Source organism: Rana temporaria, chromosome 4 (assembly GCF_905171775.1).
Source record: "Rana temporaria chromosome 4, aRanTem1.1, whole genome shotgun sequence".
Classification (NCBI taxonomy): domain Eukaryota; kingdom Metazoa; phylum Chordata; class Amphibia; order Anura; family Ranidae; genus Rana; species Rana temporaria.
The window spans coordinates 104,129,033-104,155,228 of NC_053492.1; the positions used below are offsets into that span (position 1 = coordinate 104,129,033).

General features: G+C 45.6%; 1 protein-coding gene across 3 annotated transcripts in view; it reads right to left on the reverse strand.

Moving 5' to 3' along the window:
• The window catches only part of STAG1 (stromal antigen 1), a 222,300-nt gene that overhangs the window by 24,953 nt on the left and 171,151 nt on the right, over positions 1-26,196 (reverse strand). For all 3 annotated transcript variants that reach the window (XM_040348710.1, XM_040348711.1, XM_040348712.1), the window contains 9 exons: positions 25,293-25,382; positions 23,971-24,174; positions 17,781-17,851; positions 10,978-11,065; positions 10,814-10,894; positions 9,871-9,963; positions 4,106-4,280; positions 2,605-2,744; positions 95-196 (listed from right to left, as the gene is read on the reverse strand). In XM_040348710.1, the coding sequence (XP_040204644.1) occupies positions 95-196; positions 2,605-2,744; positions 4,106-4,280; positions 9,871-9,963; positions 10,814-10,894; positions 10,978-11,065; positions 17,781-17,851; positions 23,971-24,174; positions 25,293-25,382 (1,044 nt within the window). The remainder of the gene's footprint in view (positions 1-94; positions 197-2,604; positions 2,745-4,105; positions 4,281-9,870; positions 9,964-10,813; positions 10,895-10,977; positions 11,066-17,780; positions 17,852-23,970; positions 24,175-25,292; positions 25,383-26,196) is intronic.

Below are 26,196 nucleotides of genomic sequence, written 5' to 3' on the forward strand. Positions count from 1 at the left end.
GCATGTCTTGATAAAATACAAAAATAAATCTCAAAAAAAAAAAAAGTAAAATTTTAAGTCCAGCTAATCAGCAAAGTAGTCAAATAACTCATACCTGCTGCAAACTGAGAATCAAAGTCTTGGCACACTGGATCTTGTCTATCTGTCGTGTTTTACTTAGTGTTTCCTTAATGATGTCTCCATAGTCATTGTAATACTAGAAAGAAAGGCAAAGAATTCATAAGTCACAGTTTACTTAAAAGTAAGATTATTCTTATACGCATACGTAGAACAGATTTATTTGGTAAAAACACACTTGATCTTTCTCTTGCATTTTGGTGTGATGGTGCATTTATACAAGAGATCATTTTATACTATCAGGTTTGTTTAAAGTAGACATGAACACATAAAAGCAAAAATGTGCTGTGTTAAAGGAATAATCTAGAAATATTTATTGTGCCTAAGCACTACCCTGAAAATGTACCTTTATTCTCGACTTCCTTCTAAAAAAAAAAAAGAACCGTTGTTCTTTTTTAGTCTCATATCTACAATGTGAGATCACATTAAGCACTGCTAGAGCTGTGAGATTTAAAGTCAGCAAGTTAAACCTGAGAACCAGCAGAGCAAGAATCTCCCTGCTTCATTCTGTGTATCTATGCATTCTGCACCTCTTTCTGCTTCATGATTTAATCCGTGAATAGCTTTAACATAAAGAAGCAAAGCTCTGCTCCTCTACCAAGATTAGCTGCTGACAGCCTATAGGCAATACTGGCAACTAGCCCTTTGCCCCCACACTTTTTCAGCAAAGCATCCACAGTACACCTTGTCTTTGAAGCAGAACTCCAGACAAAAAGCAAATACAGAAATTCATACATATCTATGAACAGTTTTAGCTGCCGAAATATTTCTGATTCGGTTCATCCACTTTGTGATACACACACAGTGTACAGTCAAGAATTAGGAAGCAATACATCCATTTGCAATACAGATCATACTGCTACCCTGCTACACTGTTCTTCAAACCCACTGAATACATGGAGGAGCAAAACATTGAAAATGTTCCCTCTCTGGTTAAATTAACTTTTATTACTGTATTTATTGGCGTATAACACTCACTTTTTTACCCTGAAAATAGAGGATAAACTGTGCCTGTGTGTTATACACAGGAGCCTATGGGAAAAAAAAATCCTGAAACTTCCCTCATAAAGTTAGGGTGCGTGTTATACGCCGATAAATGCGGTAGTTAAAAGTTAAAGGAAAAAAAAAATGTAGGAATGTACAGTGGATTAATGGTCAGCAGCCCTGGGGTTCTGAAATAATAACCACCAGGGAGAACTCACTATTATGACATTTGTGTGGGTTCCTCCCAGTGATCGAGCCTCCTCTTACAAAAAAAACAAAAACTGAACCCAATGTGTGTGTGTATACACTTCACCAACTATGGAAGTTCCTTTAAGCTAGTGCATTGTTGGTTCACTTACCTTTTCCTTCAATTTCCCTTCTAAATGTTTTTTTTCTTTGTCTAAATTTCTCACTTCCTGTTTCTCCTCGGTAAGCTTTCCACCATCTGAGCGGTGGAAAGTCATTTATAACAGCTTACTGAACACCTTACTGAGGTGGAACAGGAAGTGAGAAATTCAGACAAAGAAAAAAAAACATTTAGAAGGGAAATCGAAGGAAAAGGTAAGTGAACCAACAATGCACTAGCTTAAAGGAACCTATTTAGAAAATAAAAAACGAACCTTTACAACCCCTTTAAACTGCTTAACCACTTGCTTACTGTGCACATATACCCCCTTCCTGCCCAGGCGAAATTTCAGCTTCCGGCACTGTGTCGCTTTAACGGACAATTGCACGGTCGTGCGACGTGGCTCCCAAACAAAATTGACGTCCTTTTTCCCCCCACAAATAGAGCTTTCTTTTGGTGGTATTTGATCGCCTGTGCGGTTTTTATTTTTTGCGCTATAAGCAAACAATGAGCGTCACAATATTTTTTACTTTTTGCTATAATAAATATCACTTTAAAAAAAAAAAAATTCTCAGTTTAGGTCGATACGCATTCTTCTACATATTTTTGGTTAAAAAAAAAAAAAAGATTAATAATAAAAATGCCATAAAACTATCCCCTATTTTATAGACGCTATAACTTTTGTGCAAACCAATCAATATATGCTTATTACATTTTTTTTTACCAAAAATATGTAGAAGAATACGTAGGCCTAAACTGAGAAAAAAAAATCCTTTTTAAAAATAAAATAAAATTGGGGATATTTATTACAGTAAAAAGTACAAAAATTTTTTTCTCCCACAATTGTTGCTCTATTTTTCTTTATAGCACAAAAAATAAAAAAACTGCAGAGGTGATCAAATACCACCAAAATAAATATGTCTGTGGGAAAAAAGGATGTCAAATTTTGTTTTTGAAACCACGTCGCACAACCACGCAATTGTCAGTTGAAGCAACGCAGTGTCGAATCGCAAAAAGTAGCCTGGTAATTTGGCAGCCAAATGGTCCGTGGCTGAAGTGGTTAAAGTCTTATCTTACCACAGATGAATAGAACACCAGTTTTCTATCTTGCGTAAATGTTACAAAAAAATAAACAAAAAAAAATAACACACAGGTACCTTCATGTAGTGCTTAAAGATATCAGCTGCTGCGTGCATATCTACAATGTCATAGATAATTAGTTTACAAAATGCTGCAAGCAAATTTCTTCTTTTATGCAAGGCCTCAATTTTGTTGGCTTCATCCTCTTCATCGCCTTCTGCATGAGGAAAATTAATAGGACAAGGCTACAATTTAACTTCAATAAGCACAGGCATCTTGGATGTCCAAAGATAAATGGCCACTGTCAGATAAGAACTATGTGTAATATAAGGAAAAGTATTTAATTTTTATGAAAAGCATCAAAAATATTTTTTCTTTTCTAAGGATAAGATGAAAACTATATCACTACTAAATGATCATTGAATAGAAGTTACTAAAACATTAATAGGTTCAAACAGGTTACCATTTCAAAGACCACGCACAATATTTTGGGGCCCGTCAGAACTATGCATTACCGTAGGGTACATTACAGCCATTAGTGTGTTTTGGTGTGTTTATTGGTACCCCAAAACACTAAAGCAAAGCACCTGCACTGTGGTGTGCTGCTTCAGATAGTCGAGTGCAGTTAAAAGGACTGTGAATCAACTTGTCACAAAAGTAATGGCTTTAATATTTTTTTTCAGTCTTTGCTTTTTAGTGCTGTGGATCCTCCTGCATCCTCTTCCGGTATATATGTATGCAAGTCCAGCAATTGCTGCATGACACTTTTTGCCATTGATTTCTTAATGGTGAAAACAATGGACCCTAATGCAAGTTAAAATGGGCACTGAAAAAATGGGAATATCCAAATGTGGATGCAACCACAAAGTAACCAAAGTGAAAAGGAAAATTGTGGCAAGGTCACCAAATGCTTCCTTATGCTTGTTAAAATACATACAGAAATTAAGTCCTTAAAAGGTTCTTTAAAGACACAAACAGTTTACAATAACCAAGAAAATGTAATATTGCAAGACTGAGTTGAAGGTTTAAGTGCCTCAAGTTAAAGCTTGTGTAAACTAGAACTTTTTGTGGAATTGTGAGCTATCCAGCAACAATATTCAAACATGTATGACATCCAATCTAATTGGTAATCATAGAGCTATGGACAAATAGACACATTAGATCAGTCCACAACAGACATGCATATTCTCATTTCCATTGCGCCTTAATTAGGCCACAACAAACCAGCATCAATAACTGTGTATGAAGTGAAAAGCCCCTTAAACAAGTCATAAACTTATAGTGATATTAAGATTTCAGCTCTAAAGCACACGTGCTGAAAAAAACTATTTCTGAAATTGCTGAATGTCTAGAAGTAATTTTGATTAGTAGTTTTAATACTCCGAGACAAACCATAAAGTGGACAAATCAGAAGTTCACTTTCTAAACTGCACGCTAGTTTTGGGCCAGTAACTACAAATAGGGTTTGCTGTTTTTCAGCCTCTTAACTATATCAAAGCCCCCCCCCCCCCTTTTCTAAATGCTGGTATTGCCTATGCTCAGGAAGAAGAAGAAAAACAAAAAAAAAAAACCACATACCCATGCTCTGGTTCTCGTCGTCTTGGTCGATAAAGACGTGATCCATTACAAAAGTGAGCAATTCGGATTGTAGTCCTAGGTCTGGATTAAAGATCAACAATGAAAGGTTGTCCCTTCCACCTCCTGTCAACTGATGGCTGAAGATCATTAGAAGGTCACAGAGCAGCATAAAGGCCTGGATGAGAAATTTGCCCAGATTTATTACATTTGTATAAGGATATCTAAAAATGGATTACAGGAGTGTGACTGTGCGTGTGTATTACAAGTCATATATCTAACAGCAAAATAAGAGTGGGGATATTGGTGCAAACAGAATAAACTCTGCAGTTAACCCCTCACACTTAGCCTTACTGAAGGAACATTATCATCTTGTTTAGAGGATAGCAAGTAAGGTGGTGCAAGACTGCACAAGTGGACAAAGGATTATACCATAAGCTGGCCAAACATGCTAAGATTTTACTTGGTTGGGCTAAAAAAAAAAAGAAAAAAAAAGAGCATTTACTAAAGGTGTTACTAAACCCAGCACCCTGCATTCACTATATCTGGTCTCCCACACTACACAGAACATGGAAATGCAATTATTTTGGTAAATATAAACTGCTAAATACTTTTTCTCTTCAGCAGTATATAGCAGAGCATAGCATGTGATTTTATCAGTTCCTGGTGAAGCTTGTAGGAGTTTTCATACTGCACTGAGCTGACCCTTTGTCTTGACATGTCTGGGGGCAGTGCCAACTGCCCCTGTGCTGATCACATGCACTCTCCCAAGGGAAAAAAAAAAAAAAAACCTCTCTAGCAATGTGCAACTTGACTTCAAAGGCTAGGTCTTATCCGGACTTATCCAGGGGGACAGTGCAGGGAGGGGAGGATCTGTGCATACAAGATCAAGCATCCTTTTTACACAATGCAGAAGATTAACCCCTTAGGCCCCATGCACACGAGACGCTGCTAAACTCGAGTTCAGAGGCATTTGGGCATTTTTTTCAACTGCCCCTGAACACATTTAATGTTATCCTATGTGTCCATGCACACAATCACGTTTTTTGGCGTTTCAAAGCAGTTGGGTTTAGGGCCGTTTTTCCAAACCCAAAATTTTGGGTTCAGAAGCTTTCAGCTTTTGCGTTTTAGACGCAAATCGCTGCAAAACGCGGCACAAATAGTTTGATTCTGAGCTTGGGGAGGGTCTACAGTGTTTTGGGGATAAACGCTGACAGCCGCAAATCGCGGCAAAACGCCGCGCAATTCGCGGCAAAAACAGGCGTTTTAAATGCCGGTTTTTGCCTTTGAAAAGCTGAGATTAGAGGCGTTTGTAATAGCGTCTCGTGTGCATGGGGCCTAAGGTTCCCACAGTGAGTATAACGACCATGCTTTACTGCATATACAGGCTGGTTTTACTGTTGTGGGTTTAGCAACACTTTAATTCCCTCATCCTTGCTACACTTTGAATTGGTGAATTTAAAGTGCCAGCTATTATATCCTGACAGTTTGAACTCATGGATGTCAGAATACCTGAATATTGCCTACATTTCTTCTGACAACAATTTTCTCACCCGCTCCTTAAAGCGGTGGTTCACCCTCAACATCATTCTAGCATTACATTCGGCATCGTAGCGCGAGCTACAGTATGCCGGTCTTACATTTTTTATCCCCGTACTCACTGTGCTATTGCACATTGAAGATTCCGACTCCCGCGGGGAATGGGCGTGCCTATGGAGAGGGAGGATGATTGACGGCCGGCTCTGGCACGTCACGCTCCCCGAAGACAGCCGGAGTAGGTCTCGGCTCTTCACGGCGCCTGCGCACAGGCTATGCGCAGGCGCCGTGAAGAGCCAAGCCTATTTCGGCTATTTCCGGAGAAGCGTGACGTGCCAGGGCCGGCAGTCAATCACCTTCTCTCACCATAGGAACGCCCATTCCCCGGAATCTTCAATGTGGAATAGCACAGTGAGTACGGGGATAAAAAATGTAAGACCGGCATACTGTAGCTCGCGCTACGATGCCGAAAGTAATGCTAGAATAGGGTGAACCCCCTGTGATACATTTGCCTATAGGTCTCAGTTTACTGCTCCCTGCTAGCCAGGTTATTGATGTGCTAATGTCCCCTCACTATTTCTAAAGGTTAATTGATCTATTGTGTTGTGTGAAGGAGAGCTGGGTTTAAGTGGCTTGGGTTAATTATTCTGATTGCTTCATTGTGGTAATTATCTCTCTATATGCGGGGTCGAGCGGTCTGGTTGATGTATTCAGTACAGCTAGTGCTCAGCGTCATTGATGTCATTGTCTAAAGAAAATGTGTTTCAGCATCGGCCCCGTCGTGTCTACCTACTCATCTGTATGGAAGCCCCAGTGTGAGGGGGGCGGAGATTTGTCATTGTAACAGTTTTGGAAATGACATATAAGCTGTGTGTTATAACATTAAAGTCTGTGTTGTTCAAGCAGTAAGCTGGTCTCATGTGTGGCTTTCTGGGCGATTCCAGGGATATCCCTCCTCGTGGAATATTGGGGTGATTTTCGTTATGGGAAGAAGGGAACGTTGACGGGGATATCATACCGATACCGTCACAATTGGTTGGTAGCAGTGGGATTTTTCCCTTCTATTCCCCTTCACACCCGGATTCCAAGCAGACACTGGAAGAACTACTGGAAGTTCGTGGAAGGATTGCTAGCAACAAAACCAAGCGGGTCATCATAGCAGAATCAATGGAGCTAGACCAGGAGGACGGGATTGCAGCAACGCCAGCAGTACAAGAGATGGAGACACCAGTGATTCAGGAGGAGGAATCGCCAGCCAACAAGCTAATGAGAGAGAAGCTAGCGTGGTTCGGCCCGAACCCAACGCCAGATGTGGTACTGAAAGTGATGGACATGTTAGTAAACGCAGAGCTACAGAAGGATAAACAAATAAGGGACGCAGAACTACAGTTAAAACTGGCAGCAGTCCAACAAGCAGCCGCACCTTCTACGAACAGTGAGTACAGCACAGCAGACGCAAGGAAGATTCCGTTTAGCGCTTTTAAAGCTTTTGATGAAAAGGACTGCGAGATTGATAACTTCCTGGCGGATTTTGAGCGACAATGTAACCTGCACCGAATAGCTAGAGGAGACTGGGTTGCAATATTGTCAGGCAAACTGTCAGGCAAAGCTTCTGATGCTTTCCGGACCGTGCCAGATCAGGATATCCATAGCTACGCCCGGGTTAAAGAAGTGCTCCTGGCTCGTTATGCAGTAACCCCAGAGTCCCACCGACAGAAGTTCAGGGACTCACGCAAAACCACGAAAGACTCTTATGCGGAATGGGCATGCCAATTGTCCCGGTCGGCCTCTAACTGGGCTAACAGCAGCCAGGCCACCACCGCAGAGGACATTTTGCAACTAATGCTCCTGGAGCAATTTTACAATCACATCCAGACGGACGTCAAGGATTGGGTGAGAGATCGCAGGCCCATGACTCTACCAGAGGCCGCGAAGTTGGCGGATGAATATGCAGATACTCGCAAGACGAACCAGGTCACACCACAGGAACAACCTCCACCACAAACGGTGCCCTCACACCCACCAACCGCTAGATACCAACCTCCTAACAGACCGGTGACATCTAGCCCTCGCTATCATCGCCAGGAGGGCAACGAACAACGCTGCTTCCGGTGCAAACAGCTGGGTCACTTCAAGCAGAATTGCCCCATGAATGACAACACCAGGTCAAATTGGTCTCAACCTGGGTACCGCCCACCAGCAGCAGCCCATTGTGTAGACTCGGCTTGGGATCCAAAGGAGCTGGGTCAGGAAGAACCATTGGGCACCCCTTACGAAGCCCTCATGGTACAATCTGTTATTACGGACAACAGGGAACACCATTGTCAGCTGGTCATGGGCGACAGCCCTGAGCCGGAGGGGCCCTGGAGGGAGCTGGGCAGAAAGAGGCACCGCCGGCCACCCTTCAAGAAGAAGAGGTCCTGGAAGCCGTATAACAAGCTGACCTGGGAGGAGAAGAAGCGACTGGAGGAGAGGGAGTCACAGCGGGCGTCCCAGATGCGTGCCGAGATGTTCGCCAAGGGCCCACCGGTGGCCCCTTGCACCACCACCCAGTTCCTGATGATGAAGGACCACGTGGAGAGCCTGCAGGACATGAGCAAGCAGGAGCTGATCCGTGAGTACATAGAGCTGGAGGAGTGCATAAGCCGCATGGAGGAGGAGAACAACCACCTGAGGTCACAGCAGCATGAACTGGAGATGGAGCTGGAGAAGCTCCAAGAGGAGAACCGGCGGCTGCGGAGGGAGCAGGGGGTGGCTGACCTTATGGGGCTCTGATTCCCCTCCCCCCCCCCCCCCGGACTCTGAGCACCAGTGCTACAGCATTTCAACAAATATAACTTTTTCTTTTTATGAATCTCCTGGGATTGTCACTTCAGAGCCCTAACCTGCCCCCTCCCATAGCGGGACACCTAGATGGCGGCGCACAGACCCATTCGCTGTCTTCACACTGACTTCTGGTGACTTTGCAGATCGCACAAAGACTTGGGGACTGACCGGCGTGTGATCTGACGACCCGGTGACATACCTGAGTCTGAAGCAGTTGCCAAGGGAGGTCAGTCATGCCAAACGGAGTTAACCTCTGACTAATAGCTCTGAACCCGTCAACCCTACTGGAACCAGGGAAGGTCCAACCGGGTTTGCCGGAGCAGGGAGCAAAAGGGGGGCCATTGTGATACATTTGCCTATAGGTCTCAGTTTACTGCTCCCTGCTAGCCAGGTTATTGATGTGCTAATGTCCCCTCACTATTTCTAAAGGTTAATTGATCTATTGTGTTGTGTGAAGGAGAGCTGGGTTTAAGTGGCTTGGGTTAATTATTCTGATTGCTTCATTGTGGTAATTATCTCTCTATATGCGGGGTCGAGCGGTCTGGTTGATGTATTCAGTACAGCTAGTGCTCAGCGTCATTGATGTCATTGTCTAAAGAAAATGTGTTTCAGCATCGGCCCCGTCGTGTCTACCTACTCATCTGTATGGAAGCCCCAGTGTGAGGGGGGCGGAGATTTGTCATTGTAACAGTTTTGGAAATGACATATAAGCTGTGTGTTATAACATTAAAGTCTGTGTTGTTCAAGCAGTAAGCTGGTCTCATGTGTGGCTTTCTGGGCGATTCCAGGGATATCCCTCCTCGTGGAATATTGGGGTGATTTTCGTTATGGGAAGAAGGGAACGTTGACGGGGATATCATACCGATACCGTCACACCCCCGCTTTAAGCAACCAGTGTCAATTGAAGAAACACCTTGTCAAGCTGGGTAGTGCTAACAGGGTCATGTATGAAATGAATTTCGAAAATATTTCCATATTAGTCAAGAAACATATCATACAAAACCGAACCTTTCAGTAAATGTACACAGCGTTTCATTTGTCGAAATTAAATCTTTGCATAAAAACATGGATGGGGAGAGTCCCATAAGCTTTATTGCTGATCACCGTGAGAGTAGCCCATGAGCAAATACAATGAACTACAAGGTTGGGGACAGCTGAAGCAACCAGAATTTGATTGGGAGTTCCATTACAAACCATCTAAAGTTTGGGGAGCAGATATTCTATTTAGGGAGTCAGATAAAGAAAAGCACCTAAAAAAAAAGTACAGTAAATAGTCATACATTTCATAGTGGACAAAAAAAAAAAATGTAATAATTTGTAAACCAAAAAAAACATTTAGGCAGACATTCCTAAAAACACAATATGAAAATGGAAACCATTGTTAACTAGCCCTGTTTATGACTTACCTGCTCTTTAACTTGTGTATTAACATTGGAAAGACACTGCTGACAGATTGCTAGAAAAGATTTTACAGTCTTTCTTAACATCAACATATCTTCCTATGAAGAAACAAAACAGACTGGTTAAAGCAAATATATTTTTTTATTTATTTTTTATGTTGCAAAATAATTATACAATTTGAATATTTCCTACAGGACTGTACTATGGAGGGGGGGGGGATGTTGGCCAGTCTAGGTTTTAACCCCTCCTACTATCACAATGTCTCAGTTTTGTAGCAAAGCAGTACCGAGAACATGTTAATAAAGGGGTAAGACCAGTGTCCCTTTTACAGGTACAATTCTATTTTCTTTTTTGTCCATTTGCACACAGGAAGTCAAACCTTTGGGACATTCAAAAAGTCCAACTGAAAGGTGGGGAACACAGCAAACAACCACTACCAGGTCTAATGTAAGAGAATTGGGGATTGAGGGCAGCTCATCACCTCCGGAGGGACCTTTTGCCCAAACATGGAATCAAATGAAGCAGAAGCGTCCACCTGATAGAACTTGGAGAACATGTGATCAGAAGACCAGGTGGCAGCCTCGCAAACTTGGGAAACTGAAGCCGAATGTCAAAAGCCCAAGGGGTTCAATGTCCATGTGGAGTGAATCTTCAATGGATAGGATGGAACCCAAGCCCTGAGACCATGAGCCTGTAGAATGGCAAGCATTCAAAAGTGGTGGTAAGAAAAGTTGGACCACCCTTTCAAGGCCAATTCAGAATGACTAAAAGGGAATCTGTCTTAAATGGAGAGAGCAATGACTTAAAAACTACCTAAAAAACATCCAAAACATACAAACAATGCATGAAAATTTTCGGAAGTCCGAAGAGTGCCCATGAATGATTGTCAAGTTGCTGAGGCAAGACATTACTATAGATAACAAACACAAAATGACTTAGAAAACTTACTCTGGAAGGATTGCCTTCTGTGATTTTAACCAGCTGCCACAATAGAGAGTAGTGAGAGCACTGGAGAGCCTGGACACCAATCTGAAAGAAATCAAAGAAAAAGAATTAGGCACCATCCAAACATATCCACCTGCAAGTACTTTATTTCAAACAATCAGAAATACCTGCTCGAGCATGCCTTCATGTTCCAGACCCGCCTTCAACAGCCGATAACAGTTTCCAAACATGTCCCATTTGGTCAAATCATGAGCGCTGCAATTACAAGGTGCTTTCAGGAACACAGATCATCTGCTATCATATTGCAAATCTGAACAAGGGTACTCCACAATGCAACAAACTAGAAATCACAAGATTCACACCACAATGCATAACCAATACCACAGGAATTCACAAAAATCAGAACCGTGATTAAAAAAGGAGGTATGGGGTTTAAAAAACAAAAAACACCTTATACCAACGTAGATGCAGAATCGATCAGATGCTATGTCTGTCCCCCACCACTTCTGCACGGAAAACGGAGCAATCAAATGCTGCTGACCGTTCAGTTCTGCCATCTGCTCTAAGCAGAGAGCAGCGACTACCAGTCACCAGCTCACTGGAGCGCTGGGTTGGAGAGAGGGGGGAGGGGGGAGGAAGGGCTGGCTCAGTCTCCCAAAGGTGCACCTGGGAGACTGAGCCAGCTGCCGGTCCAGGCATCTGGGTGGATCTTTCACAAGCTTGAACCAGCTAAAGTCCGTTGTCGGCTGAAAACGGGTCATGGGAGTGCAAAACAAACTGCACTCCTGTGATCCATAGAAGTATAGCCAAAAAAACTTTGGCCATACTTTTTTTAAAGGAGGAAGGGAGAGAAACAGACAAAACATACTAGCATGATTGTTGAAAGAATATTCTCCACTTTTTGAGTAGATTCTGGAATATCATTCCATGTATTCGAACCACTCCTGTTGAATTTGCAAAATTTAAACAGATGATCTAGACATGTCCATGACAGGTGGGCAAGCCATTAAGTTCCGGTGAGGAGAAAAAGCCTATGAAATACCCAAGCAATACCTCCACTTGCAACCACCAATTAATAGAGTATCAGACTTTAGTGGACTGATTCTTTAAATTAAAACTCTAGCCAAAACCATTTTCTTCCTGATGGGCTTAGTGTGGAATGGTTATAACTACTGCCAGGTGTTCATTGATATGAAAAATGTACTCGCACACCTTCTGTCCTAGTAACCAATCTTCCATGGATAGAAAGCTAGGGTAAATGCACCATCTTACAACTATCACCAAGACACCCATTACACCTGCCAAATGTTAAACTGCACTTAAACTTTTGGGAGACTTCCTATGACTTTGTTAGTTCTCTGGAACAGATTGTGTAGGGAAATCTTCCAATGTGAAAAAGGAATTAAAACACTTAAAGTTCTAGCCTCCACTCTAAAAACTAGAAATATACAAGGGTTGTATATAAAAAAAGCACGGAAACTTTTTGAAGACCCCTCGTATATTAGTCCTGTCTGTCTATCCTCAGCCTCACTCCTATTGTGCAGAGGATGATAGAAGGCATATTGAATTAAGGCAGATTCATGTACTTTCACAGAATGCGTGTAAAACATAATTAAACATTTATTCATGACATGCAGAGCGGTTTTAAATTGTGTTTTATTGGAGTTATTTCAATGGTAAGCCCAGTTGGCTTGACTGATGTAAATGCTATATAAACTTTTTTTAAATACCAAATGTATATAAAAAACAGTTTAAGTACCAAACAACTTGGTTGTAGCTGATCTGTGCACAGACCGCAATGAACAGGTTATTAAAATTATTAACTTTTATTGGGTTCTTGGTGTGCTGATAATATGTAAATTAGCAGTCAATTCCAACTCTGATCAAACAGGAGACATCAAGAGATAAAATATGCTGCCATTAGCTGGCTCACTGTATATCTAAAAATAGGATTTGTTTTACTTACCGTAAAATCCATTTCTCCGAATTCATTGACAAACACAGCACTTCATATTCAGAACCATAGGGTTATATTGCCCCCTACAGGAGTAGGACACTAGGCAGAAAAATTAAAAACTTGGCTACGCCTATGGGCAGTCCTAGCTGGTATACATCCCCCTTTTTGCTATAGGCGTTCAGTTTAGTAACAAGCAGTATCAGAAGTATTAAAACTCCATAGCGGGGTGGGTGCGGTGTCCATCAATGAATTCAGAGAAATGGATTTTACGATAAGTAACAAAAATCCTAATTTTTTTTCTTTAGTTTATTGATGCACACCGCGCTCCATATTCAGAACCATAGGGATGTCCCCAAGCAGTGTCAAAAACATAAGGGGTGGAACATAAGCTCCCAGGCCAAACAGGTAACACAAGCTCAAAAAAAAACCCACAGGAGTCCAACCTCAACCCCCCCCCCCCCCCAAAGTGGTAACACGTCCTCTAGACAGCAGCATGCAAAACCTTGTGGCCAAAAGAAGCATCCGCAGAGGCAGAAACATCCACTTCATAGAATTTTGTGAAAGCGTGCACCGATGACCAGGTGGCCGCCTGTCGCAGAAGCCCAATGATGGTTGACCCAAGAAGCACAAAGCGCCTGAGTAGATTGCGCCGTCACAGGGAAGGGAGGAACCCGCCCCTTAATAGAATAGGCCTGTATCACCACCTGTCTGATCCACCTGGAAATGGTAGCAAAAGAAGCAGACATTCCTTTCCATGGCTCGTCCGTGATCACAAAAAGGGTCCGACCTCTCAAAAAAGACTCAGTGGCTGTCAGATACACCCAAACAACCCAAATCACATCCAGGGTAGACACAAATTCCTTGGGATGAAAGGTCCTGGGACACAAGGAAGGCAACACAATGTCTTCACTCAAATTAAAGTCAGCGACAACCTTAGGTAGGAAAGACGGGCATGGACGAAGAACCACCTCATCTTTGTGGACCACCAAGTAGGGAGTATGACAAGATAGCGCCGCCATTTCCGACACCCTGCGAGCAGAAGTGATAGCCACCAAAAAAGCCACCTGCGACAGAGTAAGCAGGGGAATCTCGCAGAAATTTTCAAAAGGAGTTTTCTGGAGAACGGAGAGCACCAAGTTCAAATCCCAAGGCCAAAAAGGAGGCCGCACTGGCGGAGTCAGGTGTCAAATCCCCTGAATGAAAGTACAGACCAAGAAATGCACGGCTAAAGGTCACTGAAAAAAAGATTGCCAAGGCAGACACCTGGCCCTTGATGGTACTCAAGGCCAATGTCTGCTCAACATCTCGTTGCAGGAAGGACAACATTCGAGAGGAATGAAAAAGATTGAGCTGAACACTGATCAACTCACACCACGAAATGTACTCTTTCCACGTACAATGGTAATTCTTTCTAGAGGTAGACTTCCTCACCTTCAGCATAGTTGGAACTACCGACCCAGGCAAACCTCTATCTGTCAGCACCTGGCTTTCAACAGCCAGGCCTTCAAAGCTAGCGAATGTAAAGCAGGATGGAAGATTAGCCCTGGGGACAGCAGGTTCTCTCTAAAATGTAGCCTTCAAGGGACGTCGGCGACCAATCGCACCAGGTCGGTGTACCCAGACCTTCAAGGCTAGTCCTGGGCAGCCAGAATGACCAGAACACCTTCGGCCTCGATCCTGCGCAAAAGCCGTGAAGGAAGCTTGAAAGGAGGGAAGGCATAAATCAGGCGATACTGACCACACAGGGCCGCCAGAGCATCTGTGGCATCTACCAAAGGATCCCGCGACATTGCCACAAACCTCAAACTTCTTTGCTTCTCGGCTCAGAGGTCCACCTCGGGGGTGCCCCACTGCAGACATATCAGATGAAGGGACTATTAACTTTGGCCCAATGCCTGCCAACTGAGAAAGTCCACCTGCCAATTTTTCACACCCCATTTGCGGGGAGCCTGGAAAGAGTAGGGACCCTTGTCGGAGAAGCAAGAGGCAATTGATTCCTTCCCATTCTAGGTCTGTGGGAAGATGTTACGCTCGCCACCCATGAGATTCTCACCAAGGTGACAATACCACAGGGAGTGCAGGCCCACCTGGGCCCATTCAGAAATCTAGTCAGTAGCCCAGCCTGAAACTGAAGCACCACCGTTGAGACCGTGTGTGGAAGGCACCCAAGAATGTCTCACGTACGTACTTCAGAGACTGGACCAATTTTACTGCCCAAGCCACATAGTCGGTGCTCAAAATTGCTACCGGAGTAAAACCAACTAAATACGCATCAGACGCCCAGGCCAGGGCCAACACAGACTGGAATTCTGACCATGCAAGGCAAACAAACTGGCAACCGATTGTGCCCTGTGGTCGCAGGACATCTCAAAAGGAGTGAAGCTCCTCAGTCAGCAGCATGGTAGCTTTATGTAACCAAAAAGTGGATGCACCACAGGAGAGGTCCACTTCTGCAGATGAGTCTCCACACAGGTGAACGTACACCAAAGCGAAGCAGAACCACAAAGGGCCGCTTTAACCCAGCTGTAGACAAATACATAAAACATGGGGGTAAAAAAAAAAAAAATAAATCGCCCTGCTGGTTAATGCATCCCAAGGGCGACTGCTACTGAACCCTCAAGGTATCGCCAGGGGAACCAGTGCGCTACGAGCCCATACATTTGCATGAGAGTGCAGCAGGGGCCGCAACCACTCACAGGAAAAAAGTTAACCACAGACAGGGACTACAGAGATGCAAAAGTATGCCAACCCAGCACCCATCATTGCCACTGCTAAACTGCAGAGCAGAACCACCAGTGTCGGGCATTACGCCTCAGACTGCACCCGCCCACCCCAAAAGGTTATGCCAACCAACAGAATAGACGGGGCGGAAGTGTGTGAAGGATACCACCCCCAACAGGGTCCGGGGTGCCCCCCTGCGCTGACATGGTGACCAAGGTAACCACAACACCTTTAGGACATAGGGGGTCCACAGGCACAGCCTGTACCGATCGGGGTCACTGAAGAAACCCATGATTGGGGGGAGAAGTTAATGACTGTATGCAGGAAGAAACCCTGCTTCTCCCTCCAAGTGCTGCAACAGCCACAGGCAGAGTGCCGGTCACCATTAGGAACCGCCACCTGACAGATCGCTGGCACAGTTCCAACGGGAGACTCTTGACATCCACAGTCGCAGATGATCGCGCCACCGGAGGGAGCGGGAGGGGGGAGATAAAGCCCCCGGCAACATGGAACACTCCAGTGCAACTGCCGCCCCAAGTACCGCCCAACAGGAGGATACCAGCTTACAAGCGCACTGGACGGCAGAGGGCGGCTGCCCACATCAAACATGGCAGCACCGCCACAATTCAGCTGGCCACAAAAGCCACGGCCTAGATTAGCAGGGAGTCGGATCGCGTGGTATGCACACCCACGGGGGGGGGGGCTAAATAGCAGGTCCCTGGGCAAAACAGGGAGCCCTAAACATCCCCACCCCCCTGCACCAGTGAGCCATAAAGCCTGTCAAGAAAAGCGTGAGGCAATAACCGCCCAATATAGCTTCCACAGCCGTTTGTCCTAAAAGCAGCCCAGGAAGAGGGGAGGAAGCTGCACAGCCATGCATGAAAACAGCCCCCTCTGACCTTGAGCAGGGTGCTGCTATCTAGCTGAGAAAAGATACAGCCAGCACTAAAGGGGGAACAGACACGCGCAGCCCGGCATCCCATAACACACCCCAGGACACTGGGAGATGGGGGATACCTTCACCCCAGAAGGTATAGACTAAGGAAGGGGGGACAGCCCCTGGCAGGGGAGGAGGGGAAACGCCAAGGGACCAACCACCCCGGGGAGTACCCGCGCTCCACACGCACCCTGGAAGGGGCATCTACTTGCCGACCCACGGGGGTTGGGGGTAATATTCCCAAGACTCCCACCTCACCACCGAAGTGGGTAGCTGACGGCCAGTGTAGCGCTGTGACATGGACATTAGAAGCCTGGTCATATGCGCTCCAGCGAGATGTTTAGCGCGCCTACCGCCTCAGTACAGGATGAGGCATGGCGCGGCCGACCCATCACGTAAAGGCCTGTGCGTGCTTGCTAGCCAGGGTGGGGTGACCACTGGATCTATGTTAAAGCGGTGGTTCCCCTAAAAATAAAATGTTAACATTGCCTTTCCCAAATAAATTACGATTAGAATCGGCCGGTTTTATTAAAAAAAAAAGGTCCGTACATACCGTTTGTTAGATTCGTTCCCACCGCCACTTCCGGGTACGATGCTGGCGGTGGGCATTCCTAATTGATGGACAGGCATCCGACCGACGCATACATCGCGTCACGAGATGCCGAAAGAAGCCGAACGTCGGTGCGCATGCGCCGTATAGAGCCGCACCGACGTTCGGCTTCTTTAGGCATCTCGTGACGCGATGTATGCGTCGGTTTAATAAAACCGGCCGATTCTAATCGTAATTTATTTGGGAAAGGCAATGTTAACATTTTATTTTTAGGGGAACCACCGCTTTAAGATCCCTTCATGAAAAAATCCCAGGAAAATAAAAAAAATACTTGTGGAAGTTCCCAGCCTGTCACTAGGCAAAAAAAAAAAAAAAAAAAAAAAAAAACTGAAGGCCTATAGCAGAGAGGGAGATGTATACCAGCTAGGACTGCATATAAACATAGCCAAGTTGTTTTTTTCTGCCTGTCCTACGCCTGTGAGGGGCAAGATAATCCTATGGTTCTGAATATAGAGCACCGTGTGTCAATAAATGAAAGAAAAGGGATCTTTTATGTAAAATTACAAAGGACTCTTGAAGCAGGATCTTGCAGTCTACCAAAGGACTACCTGACATATGAATTTAAAAACCTATGACATCTGAAGCCGACATGAAAATGTATATAAAAAAATAAATACAATTAAATTTAAAAGGACTGTGCTTGTAAAACGAAGAAGCTGCTGCTGTTTTTTTACATTGACCGTGCTTATTAGATTTACTACACAAATAAAATAGTCAACATTCACCCCAAAAGTACTATACTCACTTGTGAAAACATGTTAAGCGTTTTAAGGAGGCCAGTACATTATATACATCATCTTCATCAGCTTCATCTAGCTGTATAAAATTAAGTTATAAAATTAAAAGCACAGAAACAGAAAGTCTGACTGCAAAATACAAGACAAAGATTCCCTTATAGTCAGGGGCGGACTGACCATTCAAGCACTCGGGCACTGCCAGAGGGCCCCGTGCCACTAGGGGGCCCCATCAGGGTTGCCAGCCTCAAAAAAAAAAAAAAAAAAACAGGGACAGTATGTAAAAATCTCAGTTCTTTAAAAAAAATCCCAAGATTATAGCTGCCCCGCCTTTCCAGTACCATTTCAGTGTGTGTGTCTGTGTGTGTGTCTGCGTGTGTGTCTGCGTGTGTGTGTGTGTGTCTGCGTGTGTGTGTGTGTCTGCGTGTGTGTGTGTGTGTGTCTGCGTGTGTGTGTGTGTGTGTGTCTGCGTGTGTGTGTGTGTGTGTCTGCGTGTGTGTGTGTGTCTGCGTGTGTGTGTGTGTGTGTGTGTGTCTGCGTGTGTGTGTGTGTGTGTCTGTGTGTGTGTCTGCGTGTGTGTCTGCGTGTGTGTGTGTGTGTCTGCGTGTGTGCGTGTGTGTGTCTGCGTGTGTGCGTGTGTGTGTCTGCGTGTGTGCGTGTGTGTGTCTGCGTGTGTGTGTGTGTGTGTGTGTCTGCGTGTGTGTGTGTGTGTCTGTGTGTGTGTGTCTGCGTGTGTGTGTGTCTGCGTGTGTGCGTGCGTGTGTGTCTGCGTGTGTGTGTGTCTGCGTGTGTGTGTGTCTGCGTGTGTGTGTGTCTGCGTGTGTGTGTGTCTGCGTGTGTGTGTGTCTGCGTGTGTGTGTGTCTGCGTGTGTGTGTGTCTGCGTGTGTGTCTGCGTGCGTGTGTGTCTGCGTGCGTGTGTGTCTGCGTGCGTGTGTGTCTGCGTGCGTGTGTGTCTGCGTGCGTGTGTGTCTGCGTGCGTGTGTGTCTGCGTGCGTGTGTGTCTGCGTGCGTGTGTGTCTGCGTGCGTGTGTGTCTGCGTGCGTGTGTGTCTGCGTGCGTGTGTGTCTGCGTGCGTGTGTGTCTGCGTGCGTGTGTGTCTGCGTGCGTGTGTGTCTGCGTGTGTGTGTGTGTGTGTCTGCGTGTCTGCGTGTGCGTGTCTGCGTGTGCGTGTCTGCGTGTGCGTGTCTGCGTGTGCGTGTCTGCGTGTGCGTGTCTGCGTGTGCGTGTCTGCGTGTGCGTGTCTGCGTGTGCGTGTCTGCGTGTGCGTGTCTGCGTGTGTGTGTGTCTGCGTGTGTGTGTGTCTGCGTGTGTGTGTGTCTGCGTGTGTGTGTGTCTGCGTGTGTGTGTGTCTGCGTGTGTGTGTGTCTGCGTGTGTGTGTGTCTGCGTGTGTGTCTGCGTGTGTGTCTGCGTGTGTGTCTGCGTGTGTGTGTGTGTCTGCGTGTGTGTGTGTGTCTGCGTGTGTGTGTGTGTCTGCGTGTGTGTGTGTGTCTGCGTGTGTGTGTGTGTCTGCGTGTGTGTGTGTCTGCGTGTGTGTGTGTCTGCGTGTGTGTGTGTCTGCGTGTGTGTGTGTGTCTGCGTGTGTGTGTGTGTCTGCGTGTGTGTGTGTGTCTGCGTGTGTGTGTGTGTCTGCGTGTGTGTGTGTGTCTGCGTGTGTGCGTGCGTGTGTGTGTCTGCGTGTGTGTGTGTCTGCGTGTGTGCGTGCGTGTGTGTGTCTGCGTGTGTGCGTGTCTGCGTGTGTCTGCGTGTGTGCGCGTGTCTGCGTGCGTGCGCGTGTCTGCGTGCGTGCGCGTGTCTGCGTGCGTGCGCGTGTCTGCGTGCGTGCGCGTGTCTGCGTGCGTGCGCGTGTCTGCGTGCGTGCGCGTGTCTGCGTGCGTGCGCGTGTCTGCGTGCGTGCGCGTGTCTGCGTGCGTGCGCGTGTCTGCGTGCGTGCGCGTGTCTGCGTGCGTGCGCGTGTCTGCGTGCGTGCGCGTGTCTGCGTGCGTGCGCGTGTCTGCGTGCGTGCGCGTGTCTGCGTGCGTGCGCGTGTCTGCGTGTCTGTGCGCGTGTCTGTGTGCGCGTGTCTGTGTGTGCGCGTGTCTGTGCGTGCGTGTGTGTGTGCGTGCGTGTGTGTGCGTGCGTGTGTGTGCGTGCGTGCGTGCGTGCGCGTCTGTGTGTCTGTGCGCGTCTGTGTGTCTGTGCGCGTCTGTGTGTCTGTGCGCGTCTGTGTGTCTGTGCGCGTCTGTGTGTCTGTGCGCGTCTGTGTGTCTGTGCGCGTCTGTGTGTCTGTGCGCGTCTGTGTGTGCGTGCGCGTCTGTGTGCGTGCGCGTGTCTGTGTGCGTGCGCGTGTCTGTGTGTGCGCACTGTGTGGCCCCATAATCTCCTATAGCCCGGGGGCCCTATGAGTTGTCAGTCCGCCTCTGCTTATAGTATTTGAAATATAACATTTTGTTTGTAATTTCCTTTAAAATTATTGCACTCCAGCTACACAAACAGTAAAAGCAAGATAGATACACATCTAACCAAAAGGGCTCTTTTTAAAAAGATGAATTAAAATCTATGTCAGATGATCAAATATCTGTGTGATATTAGATCAAAAACAAAAAAGAATAAAAAGATTATTGTACTTGCTGTAAAATCCATTCATGCAGGCCACTGAGGCACAAATAAATTCAGAAACGGCTTGGGTTATGCTGCCACCTATAAGAGGTTGGGACACTGGCAAACCGAAAAATTGGAAGCCAGCCCTCCGTATCACAGAGGAATAACCTGATGCTCAAGACCAAAGTAGCAGAGACCATGAAACACACATCACTGCAAGAGCATAGATGTGAGCAGGAAATTACACATCAGGCCCAGGATGCAGAGGCGTTGCTAGGGGGGTGCGGTCCGCACCCGGGTGACACCCACTAGAGGGGTGACACCATCCAGATTTAAAAAAAAAAAAAAAAAAAATGTAAGTTTTTTTTTTAGCTGACATGTGGGGGAGGGGGGGGGGCGGCTCCCCCCCCGCGACTGCAGAGATGAGCGCCGCGGAATCGGAGCGCCGCGGTACAAGAGGAGGGGGGGTTGCGGGGTGACACCGCAGCACCATCCATCCCCTCCTCTCACAGCCACTGGTTAGCGGTGCTCGGCAGTCGGCACACAGGCATAGCCCCCTCCTCTCTGTTTGTGTGTACAGAGAGGGAGGGGCCGAGGGGACCTTCTGTCCATGTGCCGTGTTGCTGCCTGCGATGATCTGAGGTACTGAATGGGGAGTGGGGGTGTCTGCACTGAAGGGGGTCTGTGTAACATGCAGGGGTCCAGAGGTGCAGGTGGCTGTGTAATGTAAAAGGGTCCAGAGGTGCAGGGGGCTATGATATGTAAAGGGGGCCAGTGATGCAGGGTGCTGTGTAATGTAAAGGGGGCCAGTGATGCAGGGTGCTGTGTAATGTAAAGGGGTGCAGTGATGCAGGGTGCTGTGTAATGTAAAGGGGTGCAGAGGGCTGTGTAGTGTAAAAGGGTCCAGAGGTGCAGGGGGCTATGTGATGTAAAGGGGTGCAGAGGTGCAGGCGGCTGTGTAATGTAAAAGGGGTGCAGTGATGCAGGGTGCTGTGTAATGTAAAGGGGTCCAGAGGTGCAGGGGGCTATGTGATGTAAAGGGGTCCAGTGGTGCAGGGGGCTATGTGATGTAAAAAGGGTCCAGAGGTGCAGGGGCTAAGATGTAAAGGGGTCCAGTGATGAAGGGTGCTGTGTAATGTAAAGGGGTGCAGTGATGCAGGGTACTGTGTAATTTTAAAGGGGTCCAGTGATGCAGGGTGCTGTGTAATTTTAAAGGGGTCCAGTGATGCAGGGTGCTGTGTAATATTAAAGGGGTCCAGTGATGCAGGGTGCTGTGTAATATTAAAGGGGTCCAGTGATGCAGGGTACTGTGTAATTTTCCAAGTCCAAAATGAACTATATTGCAACTTGAGGTCATTATGTAATGACCATAATAAGAGACTGAATACAGGAGGCATCCTGTACAACAAATAGGGGTAGTTTTTTGAGAACACAAGTTCAGCCGAACAACGGTCAAATGCTTAACCTATTTTTAGAGATTTGTATAGGTACAGAAACATAGTCAAAAGATAGAACTGGATAGTAGGATTTAATCCTTATAAATCTTCATTTTGAGATCGCCAAATCACTCATGTGGGTTTCATTTTCCCCTCCTGCTATGGCGGTTGTCATATCGCCTGTCCTTTAGAGGTTCCGGCTCAGCAGATTCTCCGTTTGCGGGCAGAAGTCGCCATTTTTTCAAAAGTTCCTTCCTTTTTTCTAGAGAGGTGATTACATGAGATTCATTGTGTAGCTCAAGCAGCAACTTAGCAGGAAAACCCCATTTATAAATAATCTTGTGATTGCGTAGAATTTTTGTAATGGGGACTAGGTTGTGCCTTGCTGCCAAGGTGGCTTGCGATAGGTCTGCGTATAATGCTATTCCTGCAAATTGCCCCGGCAGCGCAGGATGTTGCCTGGCGAACCGCATCAGCTGGTCTTTTATATGGTAAAAATGTATCCTGGCAATGGTGTCTCTGGGGATTTGGTCTGGCAGGAACGACGGTTTAGGCAGTCTATGTGCTCTGTCTATGATTAGATCTGCGGGTTCCAATGAGGGAATTGCTGCTAGCATCAATTTTTGAAGGTATTCCGTGAGCTCGGCTGGTTTTACTGATTCAGGAATCCCTCTGAATTTAATATTATTCCTGCGGGCCCTGTCTTCCATGTCCGCCATTTTGAGGCGCATGGTTTTAATTTCGTCCTCGACATCAAAATGAGCGTCTACTAGCTCATTATGGGCCATGGTGAATTCCTCCATTTTTTTTTCCACATATTCCACTCTGCCTTTCATAGCTGATATGTCCGATTTTGTGTTATGCATAAAAGCAGCCATATCCTGCTGGAGTGCACCCCGCAGGGTTAGTAGCATTTCCTTCATAGTTGTGTCTATGATGGGTTGGCCAGAGGTAGGGAATGCATCTAATTGCTGGCTGTGTGATGCTGTCTCTTCCATACATTCACCCTCCCCGCTCAAGTCATCCTGCCATTCTCCTTCTCCCCCTACCCTCCGTTTCTGCTTAAGAGGGCTGCCTGATGGTGTAGCGGGGAGTGGAGTGATCTGGGGGGTTGACTCACCCGTAGATTCTGTAGCATTGTGGTTTGTTTCGGCCGGAGGAAGCAGTGCTCCGTTTTCGCTGCGGGCGCCATCTTGGATCACGCGGCCAGCCGCTGGAGGAAAAAAGTCTGTCAGTTTCCTCGGTCCATCTCTCTTTCTCTTCGCCATTAGTATTTCTGTACTCCTCGGGAGTTCCCCCGTCCGAGGGTGCCAATTTGGAGTAGGTAAAGTCGCTCTTTAGCCGCTCTGATTCGACCGTTGCTGCAGAGCTCCTAGCTCACGCTGCCATCTGCTCTGGCCGCCGGCTCCGCCCCCCGGGTACTGTGTAATTTTAAAGGGGTCCAGTGATGCAGGGGGCTGTGTAATGTAAAGGGGTCCAGTGATGCAGGGGGCTGTGTAATGTAAAGGGGTCCAGTGATGCAGGGTGCTGTGTAATGTAAAGGGGCCCAGAGGTGCAGGGTGCTGTGTAATGTAAAAGGGTCCAGAGGTGCAGGGGGCTATGAGATGTAAAGGGGTCCAGTGATGCAGGGTGCTGTGTAATGTAAAGGGGTGCAGTGATGCAGGGTACTGTGTAATTTTAAAGGGGTCCAGTGACGCAGGGGGCTGTGTAATGTAAAGGGGTCCAGTGATGCAGGGTGCTGTGCAATGTAAAGTGGTCCAGAGGTGCAGTTGTGGAGAGGGGTACACACTAGTAACAAAGATATATTGAAGGATGCAGAGGTATGCAGGGTGTTTTTACATTTTAACGTGGGGGGGGGGTGCCAGATATTGTTTCCCCCCCCCCCCCCCCCGGCTCTAGGTACGCCCCCTGGCCTATAGGCTCCTGAGATGTGAATTCCGGTTCTGGAAAAAGAGAGGTGGGGGGAGGGGACAAAGAAAAATGGAGAGAAAGAAGAAGGGACAGAACGAACAAGATAGATGCATAGGGAGAGAGAGAAAAGGGGAAGAAAGGAGAACAGAGTGCAAACAGTAGGGTAAAAAATATTTGAAAAATGTTATTGGGGGGGTGTGTGTGACACCATATTTTACCGCGCCAGGTGACACCAACCCTAGTGACGCCAGGATGTCAACCAGTGGTTCACTTACATTTTGTAACAGTTCCTCCACAGAATGCGAGAACCTGTCTGCCAGCTCATCAATCAGCTGACTGTGTGCTACGTCCACTCGGTTCTGAATTGTGTACTCTTCGCTGCATAGTATGTTGAAGGTTTTACTACATGCTTCTAATACATCGGCCTCTGTGTGTTTTTCCACCACAAACTTAATCTGCTTTAGCAAACTGTCCAGGTGCTGTAAAAAAAAAAAAAAAATATGAAGAAGTGTTCATTACCAAAAAGAAAAATGTAAGGGCCTCATTTACACAGACACCATGAAATGTACGACATGAAATGGCCATTTGCCTGTGTACCTCTATAATGGCACAAGGGCTGCACAGACTATCCTAATTTGACAGGCATGGGGGTGAGCAAATAGCCAATTCACAGTGTATGGGCCTGTGAATTAAGCCTTAAAGATGATGATCTGCCAATTAATATTTTTATTGTTTAACTCAACATGACACTAAGTGCATATAAAATACTAGGTCCTGCTTAAATGAAAGATGATCTAACACTACACATTTGTATTGCTTCTTTTTCCATTGTAGAACAGATATAAGGGGATCTTTTTGTTTTGTTTTACACCAGTATATTATACTGATAAGCAGGGAACACATTTGTACATATTTTTTGGAGTGCCTTTTCATTTCTTGGTGCTTATAGCTGGATTTGAGAGGTCTACAAACGATACTTCCAGTATAATATTTTGTCAAATAGGCTAGCCCAGCTGCTACCAGGAATTTTTTACATCCATCAGGTAGGGTTTCTGACTAATAGACAAGCCGATTATAACATTTACTGTATCATTATCCTGATCAACATACTAGTGAGCAAACCCTAAACTTAACTTTAGATGCAGAAAGGGTGTTTAATCACCATTTTTATGGCCATAACATGACTACTCAACTCCATCAACTTCCATTAATTTAAGGAGATTCTAAAGAATGTGGTCAAAAACATGACAGCGGAATTAACCATTACCGCGCTACCTTAAAAAAATGTTGGACTACTTTATATAACCATCATATTGATTACAAATATCAGGCCATAAAATAAAATCTAATTTCTAAGAAACAAAACCGACAATAAACCTAAAATTGAACCAATAAAAAACTGAATTGAAATAAATTTAAAATGACATGATCTGACCTATGCAGTTCTACCACTTTGGCCGATAAACCAAAAGTATTTTTATACGCTTTAAATATTTACCAAATTGCAGGAACAGGATAACAAAACATACATTTCACCAGGGTTTCTCTAGCATAAGCCAAGCTACTACGTAAATATTTTTGGTGGGGGTAAACATACCTTTTCCATTCGTCCTGTGCTATAAAGCTCTAGATCAAAATACTGAGGAATTTGTAAAAGGTTTGCCACTTTCTCTGCATCAGCAGAATACTGAAAGAAATACAAATACAAATTAAGTCAGAAAATTACAAACATTTCTACTATAACAGGATTGCTGTATAACGAAACATGTCCTTCCAATAAAAATAAGCTGCTTGCATATATTGTCTGCATGCAACAGCACATGTCAACTTCACTAAAGTAATAGCTTAAAATTATAACAGATGCAACAGAGTAACATATTTGTTTTTTATGTAGGCCTTATTCAAACACAACTGTACCACATCCAGGCTGCCTTTTGTTTTGGCATTGCCTAAGTTTGGAGCCGTGCAGCCACTCCTGCAAAGATGTAAAATTTTGACAGGCGGTTGCGTCTGTGCAGCCATCGTGTCTGCATCAACTTCTATAGCCTGCCTGAATGTAGTTTAGGGCAGATGCCAAAACAAAGACAGCCTGCATGCAGTACGGGTGCCATAACCTGTCTGAATGAGACTGTAGCATCATTTCACTTCTAGAGACCTTGCCATAAAGCTCTATCCATGACATGGCTATTCTGAAGGTTTATCCTTGTTGATTTATTTCATATTACAGAGAACAAAGGAGTGAGGAAGAAGTGGGTGAATAAATCTACCCATAAATGAACCATTAAAAAAAAAAAAAAAAAAAGAAGAATTTCAAAGCACCCAGGATAGGCCATTATCTTAGAAGTCTGGCCTATAAACAGCATGGACAGGCAAGCGTCTGCAGAAAGCAACAGGGTATATAAGTGCCTGGTAAATGTATTGAAGAACCTCAAGTAACGGTCAACAAAAAAGCTGAAGCACCCGCCACCAATCCGGGTTGTTGTTCGTACTGTTATTAGGCT